The sequence below is a fragment of the Marmota flaviventris genome, chromosome 5 (genome assembly GCF_047511675.1).
Source record: "Marmota flaviventris isolate mMarFla1 chromosome 5, mMarFla1.hap1, whole genome shotgun sequence".
Classification (NCBI taxonomy): Eukaryota; Metazoa; Chordata; class Mammalia; order Rodentia; family Sciuridae; genus Marmota; species Marmota flaviventris.
In genome coordinates, this window is record NC_092502.1 from 107,233,583 (window position 1) to 107,248,293 (window position 14,711).

At 35.1% G+C, this 14,711-nt stretch overlaps 1 protein-coding gene across 5 annotated transcripts in view; it reads left to right on the forward strand.

Moving 5' to 3' along the window:
• Arhgef28 (Rho guanine nucleotide exchange factor 28) overlaps positions 1–14,711 on the forward strand; it is a 306,403-nt gene that overhangs the window by 207,333 nt on the left and 84,359 nt on the right. For all 5 annotated transcript variants that reach the window (XM_071612505.1, XM_071612508.1, XM_071612507.1 and 2 more), the window contains 3 exons: positions 1,091–1,371; positions 7,775–7,982; positions 10,466–10,577. In XM_071612505.1, the coding sequence (XP_071468606.1) occupies positions 1,091–1,371; positions 7,775–7,982; positions 10,466–10,577 (601 nt within the window). The remainder of the gene's footprint in view (positions 1–1,090; positions 1,372–7,774; positions 7,983–10,465; positions 10,578–14,711) is intronic.

The window sequence follows — 14,711 nt, forward strand, 5'->3', positions numbered from 1 at the left end:
TGAGTTTCTGTAGACATCCCTTTACTCATTAGAATTTCATCTGCTAGTATGGGCATTCATTGATAGATTTTGCCTTAATAAATTATGATGATGATGCTTGATGATTTAGGATCCTAAAATTTCCCCTTTTGCTTCTTTTCTTCTTTGTCACCCTATCTCTGATCTCTTTCTTTTCTTATTCTTTTTTTTTTTTTTTTTTTGGTGGTGGGGATTGAACTGAGGTGCTTGAAGATACGAAGTGTATATTCTACTTTGAGCTATACCCTGGCTCAAATGTCTTCCTTTTTACTGACTTTCCCCCCAAGTAATAATGCCTTTTAGTGACTACCACTCAAATAACAGCACTTTTAAACCTCTAAGAGCAAGTACTTTGGGTCAACTAAGACTTTTTTTCTCATGTGTGTAGGCCACACTTCTTTCTGGTGATGATTTTTAGATAAGTTTTAGGCTCCCTCTTCTCTTTCTGCCAAGTCTCATGGTGGGAGTAAAAGGGGTACTTGCTGGAATTGATGCTTATTTTATTATTCATAGATAATTCAAGATTTGGGTCATTTCTTATCTTCTACATTTGCAACACACATGTACTTTATGTTGTTTTATTTGTTCTTTTTGTTTGGTGTGTTTTGGGAGAGACTCAAGTTAGTGTGACCACCATTAATTACCTTGGATACTCAGATTCTGATGAACCAATGAATTCTGGTGAATAAAGCAGTATACTCTTTAGTTTTTTCTTTAGTATTTTAAACGTTTTTCCCTCATTTTGAGTCAGTGGTTCACAAAATATCAAAAACATAATCAGTTTCAGATTCATAAAGTGCTAAAAGTATAATCAGTTTCTGGATTTGTGATAAAAAGCAGTCTTTGAAACAGTCTTCTTCCATCTGAGAATTATGGAATGGCAGCCATGTGAGCAAAAACAGATCCTGAAGGAATTCTCTGTTTACATAAAGCCAAACAAAAATAAGAAAAAACAAAGCAAAAAGACAAATAAGGTGGAATTTTTTTTTTAATTAGGAAAATTTTATTAATTTTTAGCTAAACCATTCTTTCCTGCTTTTTCTCAGCAAAAAATTTTGCCTTCAACTTCTAGGTGGGCGAGTTGGATATCAATTATATTAATATAGAGGGAATCTCTGCCCGCACCAGCCCTGAATCCACTGGTCCCTCGCTGGAGCCTCAGAGCTGCAAGCAGATCCTTCCTACTGACACCAGCCCCAGTATGTACCCACTCGGGGAGAACAGCGAAGTGATGGCAGATTCGGAAGCCCAGCAGTCTTTCATATCACCATCTAGTTCATGCACTTCCAACTTGAACCTTTCTTTTGGTCTTCATGGATTCGAAAAGGAACAAAGTCATCTGCAGAAAAGAAGGTACAGGGCTGGGGTTGTGGCTCAGTGGTAGAGCGCTCACTTACCACATGCGAGGCCCTGGGATTGAATCTCAGCACCACATAAAAAACAAATAAATAAAATTAAAGTATGTGTCTATCTACAACTAAAAAAAAATTAAAAAAATAAAACACAAGACTATCTTCTACAGAAATATTGTAGAAAATCAAGAAACCTTGTAGCTAGACTTGGAAAACCCTATTTTTGATTTTTAATTGTTTCCACCACTTTTATCTCTACATCAAATTGTTGCCCCCTTTTAATATCCTATATGTGTTTTTTTGAAAATAAGCACTTAAGAAAACTGACTAAGATGTACCAGAAAAAACTGCAACAAGATAGCACTTCCTGCTTATTAGACAGAAATTTTAAAAGTCTAATAATACCATGTTTTAGGAACATGCATTCAATGGAAACTCATGCACCGTTGAGAGGAATAAAAACTGTATAATAACTTTGGAGGATAATTTGACATTTTCTTATAAAGTTGTAAAGGGCATTTCCCTACCATGCACTAGCAGACATATTCATGAGTATGTACAGCAGCAGGAAATAACTCAAAAGGGGAATAAATAAGTAATTATGTATGCCTTTAAAGTATATATATGAAATACTATACAGTAATAAAAATGAATCAACTACCACTGCTCTGCATGCATCTCAGAAGCATAAAATTGAACAAAAAACGTGAGCTGCAAAATGCTGCAGGCAGATTTCATTTTTATAGAGCGCAAAACCAAATTATTTATTATTTAGAAGACATGTACATATATTCATAAGCTATAAAGAAAAAATGACAGAATGAGGGGCAAAAATCCCTGAATTCAAGATAGCTGTTATAACTAATGAGATAAGTAGGGGACTGAGAATGGAACCATGAGAGTTTCCATGGTATGGTGAACGTTCAACTTTCAGTTTGGATGAGTTCATAAGTGTTTTATTTAGGTCCTTAAGCTTACAGATAACTTCCATGTGAAGTACTTGTACTGTAAATGTATCACTTAACAATAGTTTCATTGTTTAGGATGTGATTGTATATATTTGTGTGTGTGTACATGCTTGTGTGTGTACCTGTATCTATCCATTCATACTATTGTCTGTTTTCCTTAGGGACTAGGCCAAGTTCCTCTTTCATTAGGTATCAGTCTGTTTTTGTTTTCTTATGTCCAGGATTATATGTTCGTTTTCACATGTAAAATCATGAATAAAAATAAAAGTAGAACACACACATATGTGAATGTTTATATACATTTTTATCTATTAGTGGGATATCCACATAGGCAAATGAACATGGAGCAGGGATTTAATTGATCAGGAAGGAGAAGAAGAGAGAGTACCCAGCAATCAGTGGGTGCAGTTCTCTGTGCTATATTTTGCACAGATGAGGTTGCAAAACTTAAAGTGACAGGAGTTGGTACCAGAGCTTATGTATCATATGTAAATAATAAAATATTCCTTTTGGTTTGTATTTTGTGAGTTATAGTTTTAGAGATATTGAAGAGTGGTCATGACTTTAAATTTCATAGTTAGGTTATTTTGAGCTCTTCATGGTATCTACTTGGGATAAGAGGCTGCCAGTCCATGCAAGATCCTTTACTGTTATATAGAAATACATTGAACTGCATGTGACTACAGCATTCTGCTAGAATTGTTAGGATTTGTTGAATGTGTGATTCCCAGATCTCGAGAAGTAAGTAAGTTCTTTAGAGGAGGCATTTTAGGAATATATGACAGAAAATGTTCCAATGTTATTCTCTTTTCTTTATGCAAATATTTGCAGAGTATCAAAATTATACTTTTGGATCATGGACTGCTCTGGGAAGTGCAAACATTTCACCAACACCGATAGAACTTTTCTTCTTTGGAGGAATAAGAGAAGTTACTCAGAGTAAAAGTATTTGGAAGGCTCTGTAGAAATGGCAGAGCTGGTCAAGGCAGAAGGAGAAGCTGTCCTAGCAAAAAACCCTCTGGCCGCCCCCACAGGCTGATGACCTCCTTTATACTCCTTCCACTCTGAAAACTGTAGGAATGATGTGGAGAACAGGTGACCCTGGAAAGCCTTATCTGGCCCTTCACTAACTTTCATCATGAGGGTCTGCAACATAATTGACAGTGAACTCAAAGTGAAATATGCTTCATTTGTTAATACATGAATAATAATAGCCTGAGGGTCTGGAACTTCTAATGAAAGAGAAATTGGGAGTATGCAATAAAAACCATAGTCCATACAGGGACAAGGCTGATTGGAGCCTAAGACCTAAATTTTCTGAGTTTTGAAACAATATTTTAGTAAAATGTGCACAATATATAACCATTATGTTATTTAACCTTAATAGTTTTTTTGAGATGTCACATGGGGAAAATAAGCAATAAAACATCTATTTAAAATATTATACATTAAAAAATAAGGTGAGGGAAACAAGTATTTGTTTCAATCTAAAAAAATTTTTGTTTCACCATAATCCACAGTATAATATGTGTGTTATGCCATCACCATCCCAACCCATACACACGAAATTTAAGCAAAGTTTTATGAAATAACATGTGGAATGTATTTCATAAAATCAGAATGTATTCTGATATTTTCTGTTTTATATTATTTTAAAAGAAAATTCTGGTCACAATCTAATGAATTGATTCCTATTCCATTAATGGAATTTAAATAATATGATTGTAAAATGAGAATCTATAGGTAATCCTGAAGCATACCAATAAATAACTTATGTTAATACCTTGACAAAGAAAAGCAGTAGTCTAATTTGAATTAATGTAAAAAGAAATGTTTTATGGTATATAAGATAAAGTAATGCTACAACATTATGCTGTAGCTTTAAAGTAATGCTACTACATCTGTAGTGATGGAAAAACACGATCTATAACTGGAGAATCTTGTAGTACAATAGGGTATTATGGCAGGCTGCCAATCATCTGAATAACTATTTTTCACTGGTATAGAGATCACAAATTGAAACACAGTTGCAGAGGCACAAGACATCAGCAAGCTTTGACTTGCCTGAGGATTTTCTTTGTATTAGGAAATCACATAGCATCTTGAATATCTATAATTTACTGTAACCTCAAAGCACCAGTATTTACCAGGAAGATTTTCTTAACATTAAGCTTCATTTCTTTTTATAAATAATTGAATGGAATCCAAGATACTAAGTTTTGAATTAAGGCAAAGCACCTCCAATTTGTCCCCTTCTGCTCCATGCCAAGGAGAGGCTGTCTCTCAATATGTTCTTTTTATTTTTTCCCATACTGAGGATTGAACCTAGGAATGCATAACCACTGAGCCATATCCCTACCCCTTTTTATTTTCTTATTTTGAGACAGGATCTTGCTAAGTTGCTTATGACCTTGCCAAGTTGCTGAGGCTGGCCTCAAACTTGTAATCCTCCTGTCTCAACCTCCCAAATTGCGGGGATTACAGGTATATACCACTGTGTCCAACTCTCAATTAGTTCTTGAAGGAGAAAATCCTGATTTGGAAATCCTTTATGGTGCCAGTCATGGCTTATACTTACCGCTCAGTTTTCTGGTGCCTTCTATTGCCTATGAAATGGTTCAAGGATTAGAAACTAACCAGAGTCCACATTAGAAGCACATAGGATATGAAATTGATTTTTTTGTGTCCCTTTAGAGATTTATGGTTTATAAGGAAAAATAATCCAAATGTATTATAAATGTGTCTTCTGATCATTTATAATTCAAAATCAAGACAGTTTCATTGTGTCATTATTAAAGTCTTAACTCTAGAACTGACACAACCAAAGAAAAATATATTTAAAAAGGCTTCCTATGTTCACATGCCCAGGACTCTGCTGGCCTTGACATTAGAGTGGTTTAAAATGTAAATGTTATGAATAAACTCAAAATGTGGAAGGTCAAATTCTTCCCTTTTAATTTTATAGTTAGGAAAGTTAAATGGGGAAAGAAACATTGTAGTCAAGAAGAATCAGGACCTGGTTCTGAGATGGAATAATTTTTTTAAAATCTCTACAAATGATAATTTATACTGTGCGGTGTTTGGAACCTTGCAGATGACTCATTTCTGACCTGGGTCTTGGCCCAGCTTTGAGGTGAGAGCTGCACAGGCCACTGCCCTCCTGAGCTTCCAGCTGAGGCCCATGGAGAGAATGCCACACTGCACATTCCCACATGTGGTCCCCACAGCCTCTGTCTCCACACACAGCCCAGTGGCTCTGTGTCATTTGCATTTTCAGTATTTTAAGGACTGCTATGTGAGTCTTGATATAATTACCTTTATGACTACATTTATAAATGGTGTGATTAAGGCCTGTGCCAGTGTGTTGGAGTGTTGACCATAATATTTCCGTCTAGTGGTTGCATTTTCTACTCTAATTCTAGGTCTTAGATCCACTTTGATTTTTACTGTTGTGCAGAGTAAGAGGCAGAGATCTAGTCTCATCCTTCTACATATGGATATCTAGTTTTCCTAACACCATTTGTTTAAAAAGCTGTCTTTTCTCCAATGTATGTTTTCGGCACTTTTGTCGAGTATCAGGCACCAAGTTCCTTAATAAGACTCCTAAAGCATAAGAAACAAACCCAAAAATCTATAAGTGGGCTAGCATCAAATTTGAAAAGCTTCTGCAAAGCAAAGGAAACGATGAAAAGCATGAAGAGAGAGCCTACAGAAAGAGAAGATTTTTGCTAGCTGCTTCTCCATTAGGAGACTAATATCCAAAATATATGAAGAACTCAAAAAACCTCAATACCAAAAAAAGAAAAGAAAAGCTACCACCACCACCAAAAAACAATAAACTAATTAATAAATGGGTAAAAGTACTAAACAGACACTTCTCAAAATAAATACAAATGACAAACAAATATATAAAACATGTTTTAGATCCCTGGCAATCAGGGAAATACAAATCAAAACTAAATTGAGAATTCTCCTCGCCCAAGTCAGAATGGCAGTTATCAAGAATAAAAATAATAAACACTGGTGAGGATTTAGGGGGAAAGGTACACTCGTGCATTGTTGGTAGGACTGCAACTTAGTACAATCACTATGGAAAGCAGTATGGAGATATTTCAAAAAACTAAGAAAGGAACCTCCATATGATTTAGCTATCCACTCCTCAGTGTTTGTCCAAAAGAACCAAAATTAGGATACTGTAGTGATATAGCCACATCAATTTGTTTGGAACAGTGCAGTTCACAATAGCCAAGTTATGGAACCAGTCCAGGTGCCTGTCAATAGATGAATAAATAAAGAAAATGCGATACACACACACACACATACAAATACACAATGGAGTTTTATTCAGTCATGAGGAATGAAACTGTGGGGGCTGAGGCTATGGCTCAGTGGTAGGGCGCTTGTCTGGCACATGTAAGGCACTGGGTTCGATCCTTAGAACCACATAAAAAAATAAATAAATAAAGGTATTGTGTCCATCTACAACTAAAAAAAAAAAAATACTTAAAAAAAGAATGAAATTGTGGCCTTTGCTGGTAAATGAATGGAACTGGAGAACATCATGCTAAGTAAAATAAATCAGACTCAGAAAGTCAGGGGTTGAATGTTTTCTCTCATATGTGGAAGTTTGATCAAAATAAGGGGAAAAAAAGTGGAGTGGGGGAACTCCATAAAATAGAAAGGAGAGGGCTGGGTTTGTGGCTCAGTGGCAGAGCGCTTGCCTAACATGTGTGAGACACTGATCCTCAGCCTCACATAAAAATAAATTAACAAAATAAAGCTATTGTGTCTATTTACAGCTATAAAAATATTTTTAAAAAATAGAAGGGAGATCGGTGGAGCAGAGGAAGGGAACTGAAGGGAAGGAATGAGGAGTGGGAAAAGAGAGAGACTGTGGAATGAAGTTGAACAAAATATGTTATGTATACATGTGAATTATACAGTGAATTTCACCTTTATGTGTCTCTATAAATCTTTAATTTAAAAAGACACTAAAAGTAAATAGAAAAAAGATCAGTATAGAGGAAGAGGAACAGGGAGAGAGAAGGGGAGGAAAAGGGGAAGTACTGGGGGCAGTAGTAGAGCAAATTATATTCCATGGTTGTACGAGTATGTCAAAATTATGTATGACTATAATTCACTAAAAAAAATTAAAAACATAAAAAAGAGTGTAGTGAGTGCTAATTCAAACCTGCTTTTGTTTCTTAAGGTACCTGAAATGTCTTTGGTAGGTAAAGATGTCCATTTGGGAAAACCTAGAAAATGGCTTAAAAAGAGGTGTTTGGAGGGAGAAAAAAATTAGTTACATATTAGTGTAAAGTTAAATGAACAACCCTTGCACCCTACAACAATGAGAGAATCTGAACTCTGAGAAACAGAAAGCACTGTCTGCCTGCCTGCTTACTGGATTATTTACTTACGGAATCTGTGCTTTAGTTCTAGCCTTGATGCCCTGGTGGCCGACAGTGAAGGGGACAGGCATTCCGAGCAGCCACACCTCTGCTATACTCCAGTGTCTCAGAGTTCCTCAAGAACTGGGATTCCTAGTGGCGATGAACTGGACTCTTTTGAGACCAACACTGAACCAGATTTCAATATCTCCAGGACTGAATCACTTTCTTTATCAAGTAATCTGCACTTGAAGGTATTCTTATTGGTGTTTTTTGGGTGTTAAATATGCTGAGTATGTTGTCTAAATCAATCCATCTATCTGAAAGACAAATTCTGTCTTACTCACAAATATGAACTACTTTTTGTGGTAGAGGAGAGACTCCTTTGATGTCTGTTTGAGTCTCTTTAATCTTTGTAACTTGTTTAATTTTTATAGTTCTTATGATGGTTGATTTATGTTTTCATTAATTTGTAAGGAGTACATGCCACTTTTTACAGACTTGGAAAATTTTAATATTTTATATAATGATATCTACCATCATCCCTTAAGCAGAAGGAAAAAAATGGGTAGTATTAAATGAGTTCAAGTGATCAAACTTATTTTGCTCACATAAATTTTAACCTGGTCCAGTGATGAGACAAATGATGTTAGGCAGAGATGATATTGGTTCAGCATTCCTGGCTTCATGAACTAATCAGCAATATCATAAACATTTCGGCTTTGCCATTGGAGCAAGATTGACTCCTGTTGAAATTTCACAAAAGAGTTTCATTTTCTTGTAGTTGTTTTTAAAAATACTAAACACCCTTTTTTCTAGTCTTGCAAAGAAAGCCCTTTTGTGTTTGGACATGTTTTCTTCCTATTTGATTTCTGTTATCATCTACTCATTTCTTTTTAAATTGAGCTTACTACTGTAAAACAGTGTGTGCCCTGCCCAAATTTCTCTTAACAAGAACATATTGTTGTTAGGATAATATTTTTGTACCAGGCCCTACAATATACAAAGTGTTTAGTGTGTGTGCAAAATATATACTTTTCTTATAAGTCACCTAGAACATAATTAATACTTTTATTTGTTTTTTTTTTTTGAGTAGATGAGGTACTTGAAGGGTTAGAGTTTTGTCCAGATAGACTCAATTGGTGATAGAATCATTATTTTAATCCATCTTCTGACCACAAATCCTTCACCCTTTTCTCTTAGCTCTGAGGTCTGTAGAGCTATTGTTATCTTTTGAATCTGAACAGCATGTGACATTTCTGGATAAGAAATGGGTATGATTGTTAATGTAGATACTAATTAGTTTTGCATTTTGAATGTAATTGTGAAAAACTCAATATAACTTGGAGTGAAAAATAATTCAGTCTTTTAACAGCTTCGTGTTGTTCATTTTTAGAAGAGTTTGCCCTAGAAACTTTATCATGCCTTGCCTGTGTAATTACCCCAAGTATAGTGTTTTGCCAAAGGTTTTTGGACAATTTTCAAATTCCATTGTCTTGAAATGATTACCATATATGACTTAAATGAAGAAAATGGCACTTGGCTAGATGCTTGGTGGCCAGGTCACTGTTAGGTTATAGGACAGCCAGCATCCTATCACCCTTCCCACTTCTAGCCCTGTGGGTGCTTCCTGCTAGGACAGTCAGGGAGCCACAGTCCAGAACCTCTGAAGCAAGATCAGCTTCTGTTTTCAACTTTTCTCTTCACTGTTAGACTAACAAATGTACCCAGGATGAGTGTGTTTTCACTCAGGAACTGAAGAGGCTAGTGCTTGTGAAAGACAGTTTCTAATGGTTTAATTTTAGAAAAGACTTTTGCATTACTTTCTTTTAGCTCTAACCTTAAATGATATCTCAAAAACACATGGACAGGATAAATCCTAAGGCCTCTGTGGAATAGGAGTTGGATACCATAAATGACTTTAATGGAGTTATATTGCATACTCATATAAATTTTCTAGAACATATAAGAAAACCATGTTTTAATTATCTTGCCATCTTGCATTTTTCATGTGTTGCCAACATAATAATAGAAATAATATGTAATTGGGGAAATAGGAACAAAAATTACAGGTCATTAAAAAGGAATAATATTGAAGAAATGTAAATCAGTGATATTCAAACATCACTCTAGGTGCAGCATGGCAGATCTATTGAAAAATGATCATGGACTAGTAGCATTTGTATATTGACCTAATGTATTTGACCCTAGAGGCATCAGCTAACATTGTAAATTTAAATAGCTCTTTGGAAGCTTAAAAAAAACTCTTAAAATTGTAGGTGGCTATTCTTCTACCTTCTAATAAGCCTGAAGTATAGAAATCTCAGTATAGAATTTTGTTTGAATGCTACAGTGTAAAATGAAAAAACTGGCAATTCAGTTAACAACAAGTCAAACACATCGATCATGCAGAGAAAATGTCATTTGACTTAATTTTTCATTTTTAAAAAGTTAGTTGGAATGGCATTATTGCATATGAAAGTATGTATAGGAAAGCTTCCCCAAAGCTTGAGTTTAATAAAACATTAGAAAGACAACATTTTAAAAGTTGTGAGAGGCAAACAGAAACAAATAATCCATAAAAAAAATCTAAGAAATGTTCAGGTTGAATTATTTTTTCAAAGACATTGACTTTATAACATTCATGATGAACATGTAGTTTCAAGTCTTCTGTAGAATTTTTTTGAAAGCTTCATTACCTTCTTCTTCATTACCATTCCTAATACTTCTCTTTCAGGAATCATTGCTTTCTGGAATCCGCTCACGTTCTTATTCTTGCTCATCACCCAAAATTTCCTTAGGAAAAACTCGGCTGGTGCGTGATTTTACAGTGTGCAATTCAAGTGAAGGTAAACATTATTTACCATTTGGCTTTGGAAGCATTCTGTTCCAGAACAGATTTCAGTTATAATAAGACACAAGAAAAGCAAGTTTCAATCCCATTCCTGCAATTGATTTTTCTTTCCTTCTTTCTTTTCTTTTCACAGTGCTGGGTTTGAACCCAGGGGTATTCTACCACTGAGCAATATTGCCAGCCCCTACCCTTTTTTTTTAAAATTTTTTAATTTTTTTTTTTTTTTTGAGACAGGGCTTTGCTAAGTTGATCAGGCTGTCCTTGAACTTGTGATCCTCCAGCCTCAGCCTCCTCAGTTGCTGGGATTACAGGCATGCACAATTGATTTTTCTAAGCTTAGCAAAATCCTTTTCTCATTGGATGTCAGTCTAGTAATAGATTTAATGGTGGTGAAATTGCACATAGGTACATACCTCTTTGTTGCTTTGTTCTTTGTATGAAATGTTCTCCTTGAGGATAGTGCAATAAATTATAGTCAATTCCAAGTTTATTTCTGTGGGGACTTTAGAGAATTTTATTTAAGCAAATAATAAAAGTCCTTTTTGTCTTATGTATAAAATGTTGAAATAATCCAATTCCTCAGAGCCAACACATTGCAAAATGGAGTTTCTTTCCTTCTTTATTTAGCAAGGGACTTTGGAGAGTCGAATAAGAACAAAGTCACAACACTTGCAAATATTTTCATCATTTTAGGGGAGATGGTGATATAAGCAATCAGAAATATAACTTCTATACAATAAATTTTTACTTGAAATAGTAAAAGGATGTAAATTATAGTCATACAGCTTGAAGAATTTTTTTTTAATTTGCACTTGGACCCATACCTATATTTTATTTATTTATTTTTATGTGGTGCTGAGGATCAAGCCTAGTGCCTCACAGGGCTAGGCAAGTGATCTACCACTGAGCCATAACCCCAGCCCTTGATGAATTTTCAAATGAATCTGATCTATAACTAGAAAAATTATGATCAATTTAGAGCTCCCTCATGGCCTCTCTCAGCCCCTGCCCCAATTTCAAACTTTCTTCTGAAATGGAATTACTTCATGCTTTGTATAAGTAATACATTATGTAATTATTACATTTAAAGTCATATTTGGAAGTAAGTATTCATGCCAAGGCAAAATACATAACATTTTAATGAAAACTTTATATATATATATATATATATATATATATATATATATATATATATATATATATTTATTTAATAATACCTTTGTAGTTTGTCATCTTTAAGAGTTATATAGACTCAGAAAATCCTCTCAGTGTCCCAATATACAATATTTAAAATTGGATTTATTTCATTTCTTCCTCTTTTCCTTTTTTTCCTTAATTTATTACATTTTTAGTATTATTTGGCTTTTCATGCTATGTGGAGCAATACTGAGAATGTAATCTTTGTGCTTGAAACTGCCATCCTAAGGTCATAACTTATATATGGCAGCTGTTCAAAGAATACTTGTTGGTTAAATATGATGGACAATAAGTATAAAATACAAAACAATTGCTACTTTGAGTTTTCCCCCTCTTTTCCCAGGATGCATTATTAGAAGAGAAGAAAGTAAGCCTGATAATAAGTGTCAGTTTGGGGATTTACAATGGACACGTTCTAAAGGAAAAGTTATCAGAGAATGTAAACTAGCTTGAGAGGACAGGAAAGAGAAGGTGAATTGAATTGGCTCTCAATTGTTTTTTCCTTTGATTTCGTGGGTCCTTACAGAATCTCCAGGTCTCCCCATCCTTAGTTTAGGTTCTTTTTAAAGGTAACTTTCAATTTTTCACTGGCAGTCCTAGCTGATTAATTAGCTTCATACTCTTACAACTTGGAAAACATGTTAAGATTACTTGTTTTCTCTCCCATTTACCAAATGGTAGTGTGTATGATGATGAAATCTGATGAATGTGTGTATTTCAGTGTATCTGCAGTGTGTAACATGATGACTTTGCCTTTGTATCTGTGGTGTCTCTGATTTGTAGAGTCAGAGAACTCCAGAATTTGAGATTCCCAATAAGATTACCAAAAGGAAATAAGGGGAAAGTGCCTCAATTTATACAATCTGTAATAAGCAAAGAAAGTTACATACAAACCTTAAAACTTTGCATTTAGAATTAGAAAGAATAAGAAGCTGACATCAATTCCTTTTTTTTCTGAAAAAAAAAAAAAAAAAACAACAACAAAAAACCCTTGCCTTTAGGCAAGATTTTTTAAAGCAGGGCTATTCAAATGAAGTTTGATACTATCCAGAAGGTAAGAATTACAACCAGGTGATTTAAGTAGAAGCTACACACTACACATACAAAAATTCCAATGGATAGACCATCTGGTTGCAACCATTTGCATGGATACCAGATTGGCCAGTCAAAATCATTGTACTGTGAAGAGTAAATTACCTTCCAGTAAAGAAGGAGTAATTTTGTGTAATCCAAGCACAGGTATGAAGACTTGTCTAATTCAAAAGTATATTCTAATGTTTCATTGTTTTGTTTGCTTTATCAAAAGCAAATAGACATTTTTGTTCCTGAAATCTTCTCTTGATGAGTTTTTTTTTTTTTTTTTCCCCTAAGAATTTTCTCTATTTGAACAGAATCTGTCTGACGGGGAGGCTCCCATAGATGAAGTGTCATGCTGATATACAAAGATAGGATGTTTTTTTCATTCCTTTTTTGGGGGGAAGTTGGTCCTGGGGATTGAACTCTGGGGCCCTCAACCACTGAGCCACATCACCAGCCCTATTTTGAATTTTATTTAGAGACAGGGTCTCACTGAGTTACTTAGAACTTTGTTTTTGCTGAGGCTGGCTTTGAACTCTCGATCCTCCTGCCTCAGCCTCTGGAGCCAATGGGATTCCAGGCATGTGCCACCATGCTCAGCATTTTCAATTCTTTTTAATTCTTATGTGTCAAGTTCCTTCTTCCTTGTCACTTCCAATGAGTTATTTTTTTTTTCTTTTTAGCTAAGGATATAATGGTGGCAACTGTAATATTTATTATTTAGATACTTAAAACGTTTAAGTCTAGTTTTGTAATTCCCTTTGGTTCATTGTAAATTTACATAGAAGGAAACATTGTCATATTGAAGTAATAACTATAGTCTCACCAGCATGGATGAAAGTATTCTACTTCTAAGCATTTGAGAGGTGAAGTCAGCATACTTATGAAAGTTACCATGAACTGATGAGGGCACTCCTGTCACATTGTGCCCAGGTGACTGAGTCTACTATATTATTTTATTGCTTGATTATCTTAGATATCTTATTTTCTTGGAATTTTACCAGATTTGCAATAAGAATCCTGATTTATATGGCTTAACTTGAGGAACACTTTATGATAGCTATAAAATAAAGCCTTAACTTCCTCAAAGTAGAATTTCTCTTACAACAAGGCAGTACTAGACGCAACATTGATATTTACAGGTTTCAGGGAATATTATTTATTCTCCATATGCAGCTGGCTCATTTCCCTTATGACCTAGTTTTGCCTCTTCACTGTTCTGGATTGTAACAGTGAAGGATTGACCTGCTCAGTAGATGGTGTGCTTCAAAGTAGCCACTCCCTCCTTCAGTTCTTCTCACAGTCTAAGTCAGTGTATCTGCTCCATCCCTGGAGTAACCACCAACTCTGGAAACAAGATGGCGTGAAGCTTGCATGAGCCCTTCCTTCTGCCCCACCAGCCCAGCAGGAAAGGTGGTTCTCCTCTCCCATGAGCTACAAAGCACATCTCTGAATTGGCTGCAGCTAGGATTTTATAAAGACAACAGCTATATTAAGATGGATTCTTCCTTATGATGCCCTTCAAGACTTTTCATTTGAGCTTTGCTAAAAATCAGCTAAGAAAAATTTATTGATTCTTTATGTTGGGGAATTAGTGTTATGGAATAAGGGTTGATGCTCTGGTGAGGAGTAAACATAGAACATAGGACTAATTTCCCACACTTCTCCTTCTCCTTGCTGATGCTCAGCTCATGAGTTCATAACTTTGTCCTCCTCCCCTCCCTTTCCAGTCTAGGGAAAGTGATCAAGATCTCTAGAGCAGTGCCCTACTTAGATGAGATTACTTGTTTTCTCTCCCATTTTCCAAATGGTAGTATGTATGATGATGAAATATGATGAATGTGTACATTTCAGA